Source organism: Mastigoproctus giganteus, chromosome 11, assembly GCF_048544385.1.
Source record: "Mastigoproctus giganteus isolate SK-2022 chromosome 11, ASM4854438v1, whole genome shotgun sequence".
Taxonomy (NCBI): Eukaryota; Metazoa; Arthropoda; class Arachnida; order Uropygi; family Thelyphonidae; genus Mastigoproctus; species Mastigoproctus giganteus.
Genome location: NC_143585.1, coordinates 146,427,658 through 146,446,330, shown reverse-complemented (window position 1 = coordinate 146,446,330; position 18,673 = coordinate 146,427,658). Strand labels below are relative to the sequence as shown.

The 18,673-nt window shown below is 37.3% G+C and overlaps 1 protein-coding gene across 1 annotated transcript in view; it reads left to right on the top strand.

Annotated features, from left to right (window-relative positions):
• LOC150078503 (DEP domain-containing protein 1A-like) overlaps positions 1-18,673 on the top strand; it is a 205,152-nt gene that overhangs the window by 69,239 nt on the left and 117,240 nt on the right. The window contains exon 4 of the mRNA XM_090384587.1: positions 11,267-11,314. Coding sequence (XP_090240713.1) covers positions 11,267-11,314 — 48 coding nt within the window. The remainder of the gene's footprint in view (positions 1-11,266; positions 11,315-18,673) is intronic.

Sequence of the window (18,673 nt, the reverse complement as noted above, 5' to 3'; positions counted from 1 at the left end):
GGCATCTACCCTACATCTCAAGCTCTCATAGCCGCCCATCAGAACGCTGAGTTGACGCTTAATTTCTAGACACTTTCTGCACCTGGCACACACAAAGACATCCTCCTTGGCTAGATTATGTTCTGTTCCAGAGAGTTTGGCAAACATTTCACAAGTTGCACATTTTTTTAGGCTGTGATGTGTTGGAGAATCACCCTTCTCCATTCTCCCCCAAGTCACAGCACTCCTACCACTTTGTGCCCATTGCTTTCCTGCTCTAGTCTGGGGCATGATATTTAAAATTAATAAGATCAAGAAATTTAATTAATTAATTGTTAGTACTACACTATCTAATAGAATCCTAAACGCAGTGATGTGTATTACGCTGTCTAATTTTACGTTAGAGCTACCTATTTACCACAGTTAAAAATTTCAATTCCCTATCATTTTCTATACGAAAACAATGGCTACAAGATTCGAACAAAACAACGGTTTTATGTATATTACGTAGTAACCTAGAAAAATTCTATCCAAATTAAAAAGAAAAATACCAGCGTAACTAGAACTATAAGGGTACTTATAAAGTACAGTCTAATAAAACAATTAAGTAAATAAAATGGCAAACACTCATCTCTTTTTTGGAGCCTGTAATTCACAACTGTAATTTTTAAAGAGAGTCAGCGCCCTCGCCTAAATAGGTATTTTAATAGTTTGAGTCATGTAGGTTGGTGTTAGTTAGATAATTTTATTATCTATTATAATTAACATAACTTTATAAACTTAACTGTATAGCATGATACATATAAAGAAACTTGATATTCTATTATGTATTTTTGCCTTTAAGTATATCATTTTAGTGTAGTATTCTCAATTATATTGAGTTTAAATCATTCCCCTGAGTTGATTAGCAAAACTATGCAGTTGGAGTGCTGTGGTTTAGGGGAGAACTGAAAGGGAGCAATTCTCCTACAAATCATGGTCTGAAGAAATGTAGTTTGTGCAATGTTTGTAGATCTTTCTGGAACAGGACATGATCTAGCCAAGGTGGGAATGTCCCTCTGTATGCTCAATGCAGAATGTGAAGAAGTGAGGAGCTACCTTAGCATTTTGATGGGCCTTTATGAGAGTGTGAAGAGTAGGGTGGATGTTGTCGAAGGTATTAAAATGGGTGCCAATGAAGCTCTCAGCTGCCCACTCAATGCGAGAGCTTACATTTGAACATCGGACAGCACAGCAATAACCCCCAGGGTAGAATGCACTGGTCCCACAGGAGGTAGTTATTATCGGTGGGCCCCGAGTAACATGTGACTTTTCCTCAGTGAATTATAGTGCTCTTTGAAAGCGATATAGTCTTATATTTTTTCTTGTGTGATTTTCTTCTCCTTTGTTTACTTGTTTATCCACAGCCTTTTCATTTCACACCTTTTTTTTTTTTTTTACTCGGCCTTTTTTTTCTGGGTTCCATTCTAATAAGCGATTTTCATCATAATAATCGGTATTATTATGTTTCTGTAATTACTGCAATTAATTTGTGTGTAATTTACAAAAGACATTTCATATTAAACGTAGACACTTTATTTTTTATATTGGATAATAATTTGATAAAAAATATTTAATGAAAGCAAAGGTATTTCTGAAATTTTTCCGTGGGTACCAATTTCACCTCACAGGTGCCTAGTACCTACAAGGTGATCTAATTGATGTTTAAGGCTTTGAATGGATTGAGCAAGTTCAGTGCTGATGGGATTCTTTCTCTTGCTCAGACCACATGCGAGGGGATACAAATTCAAATTGAGGAAGGACGGTTGTAGAATTTTGCCTTTAGCCAACGGGTGGTTGATTGTTGGAACAAATTTCCATTTGTTGTTGTGGAAATTGAAAGTTTAAATAAATTCAAGAAAGAACTAGACAAACAATTGGAGAAAATGAATAGATGAAATGAAAGCATGTTGTGTTTTTTTTTTTTTTTTTGTTTTTTTTGCAGATGCTGTCTAAGCTTGCTTTCTTGCATCATTCACCTCTTATGCTATTTTTCTTACTTTTAGCTCCAATTATAGAATTCAACATACTTCAAATGTACAAAAGACATTTCATGTTAAATGTAGACACTTTGATTTTTATTGGATAATAATTTAATTTCACCTCACAGGTACCTAGACCTACCAGGTGATCTTATTGAGATGTTTAAGGCTTTGAATGGATTGAGCAAGTTCAATGCTGATGGGATTAATTCTCTTGCTCAGACCACACATGGGACACAAATTCAAATTGAGGAAGGATGGTTGCAGAAGTTTGCCTTTAGGCAACGGGTGGTTGATTGTTGGAACAAATTTCCATTTGTTGTTGTGGAAATTGAAAGTTTAAATAAATTCAAGGAAGAACTAGACAACCAATTGGAGCAAATGAATAGATGAAATGGGAGCATGGTTTTTTTTTTTTTGCAGCTTGCTGTTTGTTTTTTGGTTTTTAGGAGCATTAGCAACTAAGGCTATATTGCTCCTGGAATATGCCGTGGTCATTCCCTTGACCTTTCCGCATCCTCCGTATTTGGTGGTGACGGGCTCGAACCCCGGTCTAATCAAGAAGCGTGTGCTACGCACTGCTGCTCCTTCCCACCTGGCTACGGAGGCGCCTTGCAGCTTGCTTTCTTGCATCATTTGTCACTGCTAATGCTACTTTTCTTACTTTTAGCTCCAATTATAGAATTCAACATGCTTCAAAATAGATGGCAAAGTAAAACACATTTGGCACCTAAGGCATTCACTTGTGATTTTGGCTCATGGACAGTGCCACAGCTGTAAACAGGTGATGCAATATTTATTTTTTTTTTAAATTCAAACTCTACCTCAACCTTAAAGAATTGTTTTGAAAGTATTGTCAGCTTTAAAAGCAACTAAGCTGAATATTGTGACAAATGTCTGTGATTAGGCACCATTAACCAAGTACAATTTTAAGATCAAGTGACAGTAGAAAGCCACACTTTTTCATTGATTGGGGTGGGTGGGGTGGGAATTGCCTCTGATGTACAGTATTTGTTGAAGAGTGTAAGAATTAAAAAAAAAAAAAAAACATTAAATTTTCTAGTGACTGAATGGCAGAATGAAGTTTGTTATTTACAATTAGATAATGAATTTTCAGTACAGAAATAAACACAAAGGCCTACAGCTGGAGAATGACTAAGTACATGAGATTTCTAATTAACAAATGTTTCCAGTCCTTTTCGTCATTAAATACCCAACTCAAAAGGCCCTGAGTGACAAGTGATATATATTTTTTTTTTCTCTGTGATTTTTAGAATGCTCTTCGAAAGCAATATAATTTTTTTTTTTTCCCTTATGATTTTCTTCTTTTATTTACTTAAATTGGTTCTTTGCTTGCAAAGTCTGAAGTAAGAATCCAGAAAGGGAATCCATCTTTTTTTTTCTAGTCTGTGTATCAAATACTAACCAACTCTACTAACTTCAATAACCGCTTGATCACTGGGTGGCAGGTTACCGGCCCACCATGTGGAGGCAGGAGCCTCCACATGGCGGGGCCGGTAACCTGGGATAAAATCCCTCTCCCGAGGCTGAAAGGAGCAAATATGGACACTAATGATTTCCCATGATTAGAGCCGAAGAGCTCTGAACATGACAGTCATGAAACTGATCATGACTTCTCACTGTAGAAAAGACTAAAAAAGGATGCAAACAAGCAGAAATTTCCAACTTTCCTGATCATCCATTCTCTATATCTTCACGTGTCAGCAAGCTCTCCCCTTTCATAATGCCTTGAAAATGCAGCAGCATCAGCAAAAATGATGAAATGCCTCCAATCTGAGGACTTGCTAATAGAGACATCTCACCCAAGACACTCTGGGCTACTGTTAAGAGCCATTTATTTAAGTAGAAATGTAAGTAGCTTACATCTAAACCACAGTCAGTAGACCAAAGTCCATATTTGCTCTATCCATCAGTAGACCATACACCACTCACAATTCCAAATCAAAACCTAACCCACAGTAAAAGGAGGTTAGGCAAACAAAGGCAGATTACGAGAAATTTTTGGCAAAGGATGCAAAGAAAAACAGTAAAGACTTCTTTATGTATGTAAACTCTAGAAGGAAGGAGTTGAATCAGATTAGTCCACTTCGTATTGATGGTTCAATTGTTGATGATTCTGCTCAGGTAGCTGACAAACTGAATGAGTATTTTGCATCTACATTCACACATGAGGAATTCTGTAGGGAAATGGAGGCCAGAAACTTATCAAACTCTAACAGGGAGTTAAATGATTTGAGACAACTGAGAGAAAAGTGAAGGAAAAATTGTTGAAGTTAAGCATAAGGAAGACATCTGGGGTGGATGGGATCTATCCAGCTATATTAAAGGAGGCAATAAAGGAAGTAAGCAGGCTCTTAGCCATAATTATGAGGGCATCCTTGGACTAAGGGGAAGTCCCAATGGACTGGAGAGGTGACATGAATAATTGCTAGTTTAACTGTTAGTTTAACTTCTGTTCCAGGGAAAATAATGGAGTCACTGGTTAAAGAAGCCCTGCAGGATAATTTAGACAAGACTGCAGGTATAGTCCAGACACAGCATGGGTTTCTTAAGGGGGAAGACTTGTCTGATCAATTTGATCAGATACTATGGTGTGGTCACAAAGAAACTGGATGCAAAAAATAATTTTGATATCATATACTGGATTTTAAGAAAGCTTTTGATACTATTGCACATGTAAGACTACAGTACAAGTTGGAACAGTATGGCATTAAAGACAAGTTGCTGCTGTGGATAAAGGGATTGTTGAGTGGGAGAAGACAGAGAGTGGTAATCAGTGGACACTTCTCTTCGTGGACTAATGTTATTAGTGGAATCCCCTAGGGTTCGGTGCTGCGCCCATTGTTGTTTTCTATATTTATCAGTGATATTGATGAAGGTATATAAGGCTTAATGTCCAAGTTTGCAGACGACATGAAGGTTGGTAGGGTTGTTAATGACACTAAGGATGGTACACTACTGCAACAGGATCCAGAAAAGTTGAGTAGATGTGCTGAGAGGTGGCAACTGGAGTTTAACATTGACAAATGCAAAGTACTATATGGGTAGCAGTAGCCCCAGAGTAACATGCCAACTGTGCTATACTACCTCAGGGTAGTGGAGAATGAAGAAAACCTGTGGATAATTATTCAGTCGAATATGAAGTTTTCTTAGCAGTACAGATAGGCTGCAAGAGTAGCTCATTGGGTTTTGTCAATGATATATAGGAATTTTGGTAGCAGGGATAAGGAGGTGATTATCCCCTTGTATAAAGCAATGGTCAGGCCACACCTTGAGTAGTGCATATGGGTCTGGAGGCCACATTTTAGGAAAGGTGTGGAGATCTAAATCAGAAATCCTTGAATAAGTACAGAGAAGGGCAATGAGATTAGTTAGTGGAACAAGGGTTACTATTACCAAGAAAGGCTTAATTTCTGCGAACTGCAATGCCTGGAGACTAGGCACTTGCAAGGTAATCTGATTAATCCGATAAATGTATAAGGCCTTGGATGGTTTGTGCAAGCACAATGCTGATGGGATTCTTCCTCTTTCTCAGATTCCACTACTGAGTGGACATATATTCAAATTGAGTAAAGACAGTTGTAGAATGGATGTGCAGAAATTTGCATTTAGCCAGCAGGTGGTTGATTCCTGGAACAAATTTTCATATGTTGTTGTGGAAGTTGACAGCTTAAATAAATTCAGCTAGACAAACGTTTGAAGTGAATGGATGGGTGAAACGGAAGGGTTTTTTTTTTTTTTTTTTTTGTCTGATTCTATATAAGCTCGCCTTCTTGCATCATATGCCTCTACTAATGCTAATATTCCTTCTACCACGCAATGGTATGAGCGGATGATTTAGTAATGTTAATGAAATGAAACTCCAGACATAGATTAGAGGAAAGATCAAACTCTGTCTTGCTGGCAATGCTAACATGGTGTGAGATTCACAGGCCACACTTGTCACTCACGGAAAGAAAATGTGTACTTCTGAAAGATAACTTGTTGGTTAAAAGAAATCGAGTAATGCGGATGGATGGTAGAAGTTTACTGTGTGTTAAAACATTGTCATTCCTGGGAACTAAAATAGGTGCATGGGCTTTGTCTTGCACCTAATCTAAGACAGAAGGTGGCACGATTTATAAGCATGATTACAAGGATAACGAGATGTGAGCGTAGAATTCATGGCAGGGCTTTCGCTCTGTTCTACAATTGTGTATTTCTCCAAATTTTTTTTTTATGGGATACATATCTGGCTGGATTTTGCATTGTAAAAGATACACAAATGTAAGATCTTTGCGATTCAAAGATCAATACTGCTTCAGATAAGTCTGGTTTGTGGTCTTGCAAGTGCTGACTGGTAGGCTGCCCTTGGACTTATATCTAGTATTTTAGACATGTTATTATTTTAGATAATGAAAATACTTCAAAAAATTGTCAATTGGATTGGGCTCAAGCCACAGTTATAAGGAGGAGAGAAAGAAAATCTGGAATGTACTGATTGTGGTATTGCAAGAAAGATGGAGCAGTAATGACAAAGGTTTGATAACAAAGCAGTTAGGTAAAGGCATGCCTAAATGGTTCTGTCCAAACCTGTATGCCACCTTTTTTCTTACAGAACATGGATCTTTCTTTGCAAAATTAAAAGCACCAGGAGTACTTGATCGGATTGAATATTATTGTGGCATGTTGGAGAAATGGACTCACGTACTTTGTGTCCAGAGTACTGGAATATCAAATGTGGGATGTAACAAAGTTTAAGCTAGGTTGTTAGCATACTGTAATAGCATCTTGGAAAAGTTTCTCACAGTTCAGGATTATACTCGTAAGGTGTTTCTTAGAAAATAGATCTTATTTGAAATGCATCTTGATGATTGGGCATGTGATATTACTGGTGTGTTTATTAGTTAGTACTGATTCAGTGGCTTATTCATTCACTTAATATGTTCGAGGGCTCTTCTGGAACTCATTAACAAATTGTTTATTAATGGTGATATATTGGGGCTCCTATGGAGGGTTAGGCTACCACGGAAATTAAAATAGTGTGGAGAGTCTAATGTGATAGTGATTTCATAACCCCGGGGGCTCACATGAGCTGGATATCATCATTCTTCTCTTTCTTGGTGATTCCCTTCTACTTTTCTCTCTCTCTCTCTCTCTCTCTGTCTCTCTGTCTCTCTCTCTCTCTCTCTCTCAGGGTATGGTAACTCGGGATTTTTTTTTTTTTTTTTTTTTTGGCTAGTGCAGAATAAGCCTCAGGCTTCCTTGCACTATATAGATAATAATAATAATGACATTTTCAAGGAGCTTGTTGATAAAGGAAGTAAGCAAACCCTTAGCCATAATTATGAGAGCTTCTTTGGATTCAGGGGAGGTACCCATAGACTGGAGATGTGAAAATGTAACCCCAATTCACAAAGGAGGATTAATGGAGGCACGGGTTAAAGAAGCACTGCAGGATCATCTAGACAAGAATTCGGTTATAGCTCAGACACAGCATGGTTTTGTTAAGGGAAGGTCTTGCCTGACCAATTTGATTGGATACTATGATGTAGTCACAAAAGAACTGGATACAGGGAATAACTTTGATATTATATATTTGGATCTTAGAAAGGCTTTTGATACTGTTGCACATGGAAGACTGCTGCACAAATTGGAGCAGTGTGGCATTGGAGGCAAATTGCTGCTATGGATAAAGGGATGGTTGAGTGGCAGAAGATAGAGAGTGGTAATCAATGGACACTGCTCAACGTGGACTAATGTTATTAGTGGAGTTCCTCAGGGTTCGGTGTTGGGTCCGTTGTTGTTTTCTGTATTTATAAATGATATTGATGATGGTATATCAAGCTTAATGTCCAAGTTTGCAGACGATACAAAGGTTGGCAGGGTTGTTAAGGACGCTACTGATGCTATGCTGCTGCAACAGGATCTGGAAAGGTTGAGCAGATGGGCTGAGAGGTGGCAAATGAAGTTTAACATTGACAAAAGTAAAGTACTACATATGAAAAACAGTAACCCCAGAGCAACGTATCAACTGTGCAGTACTACACTGACAGTGGTAGAGAATGAAAAGGACCTGGGGGTAATTGTGCAGGCAGATATGAAGTTCTCTGAGCACTGCAGATGAGCTGCAAGAGTAGCTCATGGTGTCTTGTCAATGATATAGAGGAATTTCTCTAGCAGGGATAGGGAGGTGATTATTCCCTTGTATAAGGCAATGGTCAGGCCACACCTTGAGTACTGTATACAGGTCTGGAGGCCTCATTTCAAGAAGGATGTGGAGCTGCTGGAACGAGTACAGAGAAGGGCAACAAGATTAGTGAATGGAACAAAGGGTTGCTCTTACGAAGAAAGGCTTAAGTTTTGCAAATTACAGAGTCTGGAGACTAGGCACTGGCAAGGTGATCTGATAGAGGTGTATAAGGCCTTGAATGGTTTGAGTATGCTCAATGCCGATGGGATTCTTTCTCTTGCTCAGAATAATCACCTGAGAGGGCATAAATTGAAATTGAGGAAAGACAGATGTAGGATAGATGTGTGGAAATTTGCCTTTAGCCGGCTGGTAGTTGGTTGGTGGAACAGACTTCCATCACTTGTTGTTGAAGTTGATAGTCTAAACAAATTTATGGCTCAGCTGGACAGGTATTTCGAACGAACAGAGGGGTGAAATGGGAGTGGTGTTTTTTTTTTTTTTTTTTTTTTTTGGCTGATGCTGAATAAGCTTGCTTTCTTGCATCATATGCCTGTACTAATGCTAATGCTAATTTAATCAGTATGGCACGATGGAGTTTCACTACCTTTTTACCTTTTTCTACTACTGCATTGTTTGTAGTTACATGCTAAGTGTGTGTGTGTGTGTGTGTGTGTGTGTGTGTGTGTGTGTGTGTGTGTGTGTGTGTGTGTGTGTGTGTGTGTGTGTGAGTAATGGATCTACTAAACTGTTTCTGTTGCGAAAGGTAGGACTCTAACGAAAGGAAAATCTAAGAACTGGTTATGAAGAACAATGTGATGATGAGCAATTTCTACAGTGCTTTCTATTCTTTCATTCTTTTTTGACACTTCACTATTTCTTATACTACTGAAGTGTTCGTATATTTGTACATGGTTGGAGAGTATAATTTAAGGTGCTAGATAGTAGATCTCTGACCTGCCTCCACATGTCAGGGATGGTAACTAGTTTGTTACTAGTTATCAACTAGTAACAGACTAGGCAAAGTGGCCAGTCATACAACAGAAAATGTTGGCCTTTTTCAGTACGGTAGCTACACATAATTTACGCGCAGTTGTCATAGTTTGGTTGGAAGGCCATACAAACCAATAAATAAAAAAATAATAAATAAAATAGAGTCTAAAATTATGTGCTAATGCATAAAAGCCTTTGTGGATAACCAAAATGAAGAAGGTCTTGTAATGTATCCAGCACATACAGTTTTGAGTTCCAAGTTTTAAAAATTAAAGTTTTAAATTAATTTTAAGGATGCATCCTCTAGACAACTTAGGGTATTAGTTGTGTGTTTGTGTGCGTGCATGCACATACACAATTTGTATACAACTTGTGTATATTATATAGTCATTTGTATAATACATACAGGAAGGGAAACATAGTAAGAATACTGTACTACGAGGACTATTCAATAAAGAATGATCATAACTTTTTTTTGCAACATACTTTTATTAAGCATCCATATTTTGATGGTCCTTTTCAAAGTAGTCGCCATTTGATGAAATGCGCTTAGTTTTTTGACATGCATTTGAGAATCACCTCCAATGTCTTTACAACTTCTCGTGACTGGAAACATTTTCCTCACACGGTGCAAGGTTAGAGCTGTAGTTCAGATGATGAACACATTTGAAATTAATGCTGGGTAAGTACTCAATGACAATATGTGCAATGTGAGGTTCACCTACCTGCATGCAGTTTTATTTCATTTGCAACAAATATGTGATCATGCAAAATGTGCAGTAGAGTTCTTAGTAAGGTCCCATAATGGTCATATGATGTGGCACAACATGCTAGTAAATCATTCCTTGAATGTCAAAAAAAGAGATTACCATAACTTTTCTTGAAGAAGCCATAACCTTTGCTTTTTTTCTGTGTGGGTGATATAAACTTTCAGAGTTTTGTTGCTTACTCTCTGGATCAAAACAGTGAAGCATATGTCTCATCCACTGTTATCACCTTGTGCAGAACCTCATCATTTTCAGTAACCATCCATTGTAGCTCCTGACAAACTTTCATGCAGACTTGCTGTTTCTCATGTGTGAGTAGCCTTGGAAGCCACCTTGCACAAACCCATGTCATATGCAAATGGTCATGGAGAATACTGTGCGTGCTTTCTACTGATATAACCCAGGGGCTCACGTGTGGTGAGTATGGGCTTGGCACACCCAGGGTCTGGATATCATCATTCTTCTCTTTCTTGCTGATTCCTTTCTCTCTCTCTCTCTTCCCCTCCCCCCATGCTAACCTGGAAATTTTTTTTGACTGGTGCAGCATAAGCCTCAGGCTTCCTTGCACCATATGGCTAATAATAATAACAATATTCTCGATATCTCTGCCAGTTGCCTTACTGTTATTTGATAATCTTCATTCACAATTACAATAGCAGTGTTTATGGTTTATGTGGTGATACCAGTGGTTGGGGCTCCAGGACTGAATCAATCACAATTTTTGTGATTGAATCACTTCCATCTTTAAACATTCTAAACCACCTGCGAGCTGTGTTATATGGAAGCATAGATTCACCATAAGCCTCTTTTCACATATGCTTCAGCCGATCTTTTCTTGAGGTGGAAGCAAAATATGAGAGAAACATACTGTTCTTTGCATATTACATCCATTGTTATGTAGGCAAAACTGAACAGTCATAAACTTGACAGACTGCCAGCTCACAGTGCACACGAGTCAACCATGCAGTTACTAGGTGATGCAGCTTGATTTGGGCTTAAATTCTGCAGCTCAGCTAGAAATAGCAAGCAGTATGGTTGTTCATGAAAAATTATGATCATTCTTTATTGAACAGCCTGTATAATGTAAATTGTTCCAGCCCATATTTTTTTGCCAGATAGAAAGAGCTACACTTCACATATGGAAAAGGCTCAAATGCTGCTATCAGACCACTGCTTGTCTTACACTGTAATACAAAGTATTTTTATTTTTAATTGAGTTATAAACATCCTTTTTATGTTAATATCAGAAATATGTTAGTAATAAAATGTAATTAACAATAAAGTATTTTAAATAACAAGAAATATTTACTTATTAGATGATCTTCCACACTGGATTCTTTCAGCAATGAAGTGTCTTGCAAACTGTAAGAATTTATATATCTTTCTCATTTAATATGTAATTAGGAAAGGAATTTATATGTCTGTACTCAAAATTTTTTTTTCAGTTTTAGGTACAAGTTTTTGTTTTAGATACAGCAGTTTTAAATGAATTTTCACTTTATTATTTTTATAAAGTCCCAGGAATTTAAAACTGTTTTTGGAAGCAAGGAAGTATCAGTGTTAGCAGTATGCTGCAAGGAATCCCTAGGCTGCAACAGCTGAAAAAAATAAAAATAACCCACTCATTTTACTCCCTTACTTAGATATCTATAAATATCTTAAAAAATATAAATAAGTAAACCACTTATTTGACCCCTTTATTATTTATATATCTGTCCAGCTGAGTTTTGAATTTTTCAATTTATCAGCCTCAACCATCCACAAAGGTAACATTCCAGTAATTAATAACTCATTAGCTAAACGAGACCTTCCTTCAATTCAGTGCAGGAGCAGGGCAGCTTACTCACAAAGTTTCTTTGTAGGAAAGTAGTTGAGTTATCTACTGTTTTCCTATTTCAGCAGAATGGAATGCCAATCGGCATTCCATTCTGCATAAAACCTCTCTAGTTAACTGGAACTCTGTGATCTCTCCTGGCTAATGGTTCCCGTACTGTCAGCCCTGTGATGTCATCTGGTTCATGGAAGATGATCAGGTCTAGAATGTTTTTCTCCTAATAGTTAACCCCGGGTGGCAAGCATTTCCGTGGCCAAGTGATTCTTGTGTGCTTAGAGAGCAAGCATTGTCTGTCTTACAACTCAGTTTTCCTCACCTTCTCTATTAGTTATTAAATTTTTCTGTTAAGTAGTTCTACATCCTTAAAAGAACCAAGAAGAGGAGTTGTTGTTATTTAAAAGTTATTGGCACAAGAGCAGCTTAGGCTATAATGCGCCTAGCCTAGGTAGGAGAGTTTCGTATATCAGCATTTTTTTTCATTTTCCTTGTCGTTTAGGACAGAACTAAGAAGAGAGCCCAGAAGAATTTGCTTTAATTTTTTTTTTTTTTTTTAAGATTTACTAACTGTACTTGCATCTGCTCTGGGCCACCTAGCTGCACTGCTCGTGCTTCCCCGTGGTGAGCTGGTAACCTGAGTGCTAAAGATAAACCCCCAGGTCCATAAGGAGCCACCTTCACCAAGATCAAGAACTGAACCATTTCAGTTTGATCATGACTTTAGTCATCCTAAAGGCTTCAAACAGAAACAGTATTATGCCATATGTTGCTAGTGATACATTTTTAATCCACCCTTGGAATAATAATAACAACTTAACTTGACTAAACTCTGGATCTTCAACATATATTCACCTACCTACAGGATCTAGCAAAAGACATCGATTTTTATTATTATTATTATTATTATTATTATTAGCCATATGGTGCAAGGAAGCCTGAGGCTTATGCTGCACCAGGAAAAAAAAAAAAAAAATTTTTCTGAATTTACCCAGAGAGAGAGAGAGAGAGAGAGAGAAAAGTAGAAGGGAATCACCAAGAAAGATAAGAATGGTGATATCCAGCTCAGGACCCTGGGTGTGCCAGGCCCATACTCACCAGATGTGAGCCCCCGGGGGTAATTTGTTCACCATCAGTTTTATTTTCATGTACAACGTGTTTAGTGATAAATGATCTCTTTGCACTGATCACTTTCCACTCATTTGCTCATTGCAAACATCTGAATCCAAGGATGCTCTCATAATTATGGCTAAGGGTTTGCCTTTCTTAGAAAGGCAAATTGTTTAACTTCAACAATTTCTCCACTTGCTCTCAGTTATTACAAAATAATTTAGCTCCCTGTTAGTGTTTGTTAAACTTCTGGCCTCCACTTTCTTAAGGAATTCCTCGTGTATGAATGTAGATGCAAAATATTTGTTCAATTTGTCTGCAACCTGAGCAGGATCATCAACAGTCGCACCATTGATATCAAGTGGACCAATTTGATTCATCCCCTTCCTCCTAGAGTTTACATAAGTAAAGAAATCTTTGCTGTTTTTCTTTGCATCCTTTTCCAAAGATTTCTCATATTCTTCCTTCGCTTGCCTCACATCCTTTGTGACTTGATTATAGACTAGTTTATGTCTACTGTAGGCTTCTATTATGCCTGATAATTTATTTGCATCCCATGCATTTTAATTCTGTGCCACTAGTTTCATTAGTTCATTTGACATTCTTTTTGGCCTAAACCTTGAACAGTATTTCTTAGTTGGTATGAAAAGCTTAGTAGCTTCCATGGTTAATTCCTTGCATGCCTCCTGTTTAGAATTTTCTGTTGGTACATCATCAGTTGATCCCACTATATAGAATTTAAGAACTGTCTGAGACCACTATAGTTACCTTTATGAAAGCAAAAACCTTCCCTTTAACCCTGATGGTAGTTACATCTTTAAGTAAATCCCACATCAGTAAACCATGATCACTGCCACCTAGTGGCTCCTTTATTTGCAGATTCTTAATGCATGAATAATCACTGCTAATCAGATCAAGAGTGTTATTCCCTCTGGTTGCCTCTCGAACATGCTGCTGTAGCAAACATTATTATTATTACCAGCCACATGGTGCAAGGGAAGCCTGAGGCTTATGCTGCACCAGCAAAAAAAAAAAAAAAAATCCCAGAGTTACCCTGAGAGAGAGAGAGAGAGAGTCAAAAGTAGAAGAGAATCACCAAGAAAGAGAAGAATGATGATATCCAGCTCAGGACCCTAGGTGTGCCAAGCCCATACTTACCAGATGTGAGCCCCTGGGGTTGCATGCAGCCATTATCAACCCACTGCAGGATAGAAGCCTCCTCAATGATTCATATTGAGCGAATGAACCATAATCTGCCTTGCTGGTCCAGTGCAGGTGGTTGGCATATCGACTGTATTTTGCAGTCAGGGGCTTGAACCCCGGTCTACTCAAAGAGCGTGTACTACTGCATTCCTGCTCCTGACCACTCGGCTACATGTGACCAACCCACAAGTTGCAGTTCCTCCTCCCTTTCTGTGCACATTGTACTCCCCAAATTCCAATTCTGCATTCCTTATCTCTGTGTGACACCACATCTCTGATATCTCAACAGTATCTGCCTTCGATGTCTTCACCAACACCTCAAATTCATCAAGTTTATTTACTATACTCCTAGCAAGTATACATGCACCTATTCTTAATCTTAGTTATCCTAACACAGCCCATGTATTTATTTGTTCCATGATAACTCCCAGCAGTCCTGGAAATCCTTAGCACCTTTCTTTCCAGGCTGCTGCTCATGCCAATAGAAGCAGTGCAAGAATCACTTTCATTGGTGCCTGCGACTACTGTTAATCTATTAGTCTGCAAATCCTCCCCCCAAGCTAACAGTTTTCCAACCTACCTAACACTGCCTCGATGGCATTAAAAGGTATTCTTGTCCCCTTTTTATTTTCAAAAGGTATTCTTGCAGCCTTTTCCCATCCCTCTAGAAGCAGTCTCTTCTGTTAAAATTCAACTCTGGGGACATTCTCTCCAGGGCCAAATTGATTGACATTTACTACTATCTAGAAAAAAGTGAAAATACATTTAACCATTTTCAATTGTTGTATGACACTGACATAAAAATGATTTTGAAGCATGTTTATACACACGGTTATCTTTTGTTAAACATGTTTTCAGACTGCTGGAATAATGGCACCCTTTGACAAATCTATTTAACCCCCTGGCTGATGTTACCAGTAACCCTGACTGGAATGTCTGCGTCCTCCATGATAAAATAGAAATGTTTTTGGATTGAAAGACTCTCAATAATTTAATATTTGGCACTTATTAATGTATTCATTATCTTGAGAATATAGTGGATATAAGAACAAATAATATAATTTTTGATGTGAAAACATCTTTAGTGGCATCTAACAATGGAATGTAGATGGATGTGTATTGTTGTGATCAAATATTTATTTATGTGTATTGTTGCATCATACTTCCTGCAGTTACTACCACAGGAAGTATGATTGCAACTAAGGAAGTGTGATGTCACAAATAGTAATGGTTCTTTAGCAGCACGTCATGCTATCCTCCAAATATATTTCGCTAACCTCTTCCAAGCTAAGGATATTTTCACATAAAACATCTTTCTTGTGTACAGGATACACATGCCATTTTTTCTTCTTTTTTTTTAAATTATTACTTTACATGATTTATTTTTTTTTTAAATGATATTATTCCAGGATTAAGGATCATCCCAACAACTAGGAGATATTTCAAAAGTATGTTAAATGGTACCTTGTGGAATATCTTTTAATCATATATTGCAAAAATATATTTTAAAAGTCTTATAATAAGTTTTTTATTATACGCTTTGCTCTAAGAATATATATTTTTTTTAAATTTAGACTTCACAGGCAGTTTGTTTCATGCACTTTTCTGTGCTTTAATTTTTGCAATCAATTGCAAATATAAGTCAACAATAAATCTGTACATGAAATCCAGAATATTGTACACTGATTTAATTGAAAAGGTTTAAAAATTTATTTTTGGCTTGGGTAAAGAAAGCCTGCACAAGAACGACGACAAACGTCGGATAACTTACGCGGTAAATTAGTTTGCCGATACGGCACTCTAGCGCTGCTCACTCGGTAAACAGACGGTAGGTGTTATCGGACTGGAGCAAAGTCGAGAACGATATACTGATTGACAGGTAGGCGTGGCAAACAATGAAATGATTGGTGGTGGGCGCGACAGACGACAAGCTACTGTGTAGTCATTGGTTGGCATTATGATGTGTATTTACCAGTAAAGAACGGTGCATAATAGTTTTGTAATAAACGGTGAACAGGTAATAGTAGCGATGAATCTTTTAAAGATGGAAGAAATTTGTAAGGAAAATGAAACGTTGCTTGATTTTTTGATGAAAACTAAATTGATAAGACCGAAATTGTACTGTTTTAAGTGCAATGATTATTTTAAACTAATTGAATCACGAACAGAGTCATGTGGAAAGTTGTGGTTTTGCAAAAAATGTTCTTCACGAGTTTCTTTATTGAAACATAGTTTTATGGAAAATACAAAAGTTTCATTGAAAAAGATAATGTACATTATATACTTTTGGTCAACGTGCACGCCAGTAACTAAGACAGCATTCCATCTGGAAATTTCGAAAGTGACAGCAATTAAGTTTTATAAGAAACTAAGAGATATTTGCGGATTGCAGTTAATAAAAAAACCCAATAAGTTGGGTGGATCGGGGAAAATTGTAGAAGCAGACGAAACTGTACTGGTAAAACCAAAACATCACAGAGGACGAAATTTAACTGCTAAGAAGAAATGGGTGTTTGGTGTGTTCGAAAGAGAATCTAAATTCGTCTTCATGAAATTGATAAAAAATCGGAAAGCAAAAACTCTTTTGCGCATTATTAGAAAAGTAGTGAAGAAAAATACTACCATCATAACAGATGAATGGCGTGCATATAGCCGTATTACGGCCTTAGAAAAAAAGAAGTACAAACATTTAACGGTGAAACACAAGGAACATTTTGTAGATCCACATACAGGAGCACATACGAATAATATCGAAGCCCAGTGGAAGAAACTAAAAAGTGTAACTAAAGGAGTAAATGGCAGCTGTAAACATATGTTGATGGGTCACATTAATGAATATATGTGGCGTCAAATTTATGGGAAAAATCATGAAGATACTTTTCACAATATTGTTACTCAAATTGCGAATAGCTATTCAGGTCCAACTGTATGATTTGTACTCATGAATTTTTTTTCTGAGAAAGTTTCGTTCCGTTCATTTTATGTTCTTCATTGTGTTTTTTTTTTTTTTTTTTTCTCATATTAAAAGCAGATTTTTGGAGTTGATGAGTGCTTTTACTGTATTATTGATTTAGGTTTGGTTACGAAAAAAGGAAAAGGTTTCTTTGTTTTACGTTGTATTTCATAACCTGAGCTTAAATGGTAGGTTAGGAAATAAAAGAGAAGGTTTCCTTGTATTTCGCGACCTAAACTTAAACGTTAGGTTGGGAAATAATAGAAAAAGAAAGAAAGATTCTTTATATATACAGCTATGAATAGCTATTAAGGTGCTGATTGACGTTATGATACGTGTGTATCCGCATGAGTGTCTTTAAAAATAAAAGTACATTAATAAAAAAATTAATATTTTATTAATAAACAATTTATGTGCTAGTCCACTCATGATTCTAAAGAAAAAAGGTTAGGTTACCCCCTCCATTTCGGGAGAGGTTCAAGCTCCCATGAGATTCAAGTGGAGGTAACCTGACCTATTTTCACCATTAGGGCATATTATTGAACAAGAAAATAAAAATACGGTCATAAAAAAATTTATTTTTTTATGAATGTATTTCTAAATATGACTGATTCTAAAGAAAAAAGGTTAGGTTACCCCCCTCCACTTCGGGAGGGGTTCAAGCTCCCATGGGATTCAAGTCGAGGTAACCTGATCTTTTTTCACCGTTACAGTAAATGTTAGGGCATGTACGATTAGGACAAGTTACCATTAGTGCTGCTACAGTGATACTAAACCGATGTTATCGTGTGTTGTGTTCGCGCACCAATCAGCACGTCGTTTGCCACGCCTACCTGTCAATCAGTATATCGTTCTCGACTTTGCTCCAGACCGTTAACACCTACCGTCTGTTTACCGAGTGAGCAGCGCTAGAGTGCCGTATCGGCAAACTAATTTTCCGCGTAAGTTATCCGACGTTTCTCGTCGTTCTCGTGCAGGCTTTCTTTACCTTCGCCTTATTTTTTAATATTGTGGACAATAATGATGCCACATGTGGAATTGAAGTGCTGTTGTATTCTGAAATTTTGTGTCATATCTGGCCTATTAGTGACTGCTGTATTTGGTGTGCCCAGCTGTGCTAGCTGAAGACTAGAACTAAAAAATCGCAAGAAAACATAAAAATTTAAATAAGTCCATTAAGAGCATTATAACAATAATGTTTTTTATTTTTTTTTAAATGAACCCCCTCAATATGAGAGGTATTAGAACCTATAGTACTTAGTACTGTGCATGGGTTGGAGGTTGAGAAGATGAAAGAAGATATTTGTTGACATTAGACTTGAACTTCTGTAGATTATACTTTTCAGGAAATATGTATGAAGGAAGGCTGTTCCAGAAAACAGAAGTTGAATGAATAAATGAGGAAGAAGAAAAGTTGGTTCTGTGAGTTTGAAGTTGGACAGTAAAAGGATGTTGAATGGGTGCGGCATGTGTTCGGAGTGCTCTGAAAGAGAGAGTGGGAAGTATAGAAGCCAATTCAGAAGAACAGTGCCCATGGAAGTATTTGTAGAAGAGGCATGCAGTAGAAACATAACGTCTATGACAGTGTTCCATAACCGGTGTGCCGTGAACTTTGCTGAAATGTATACC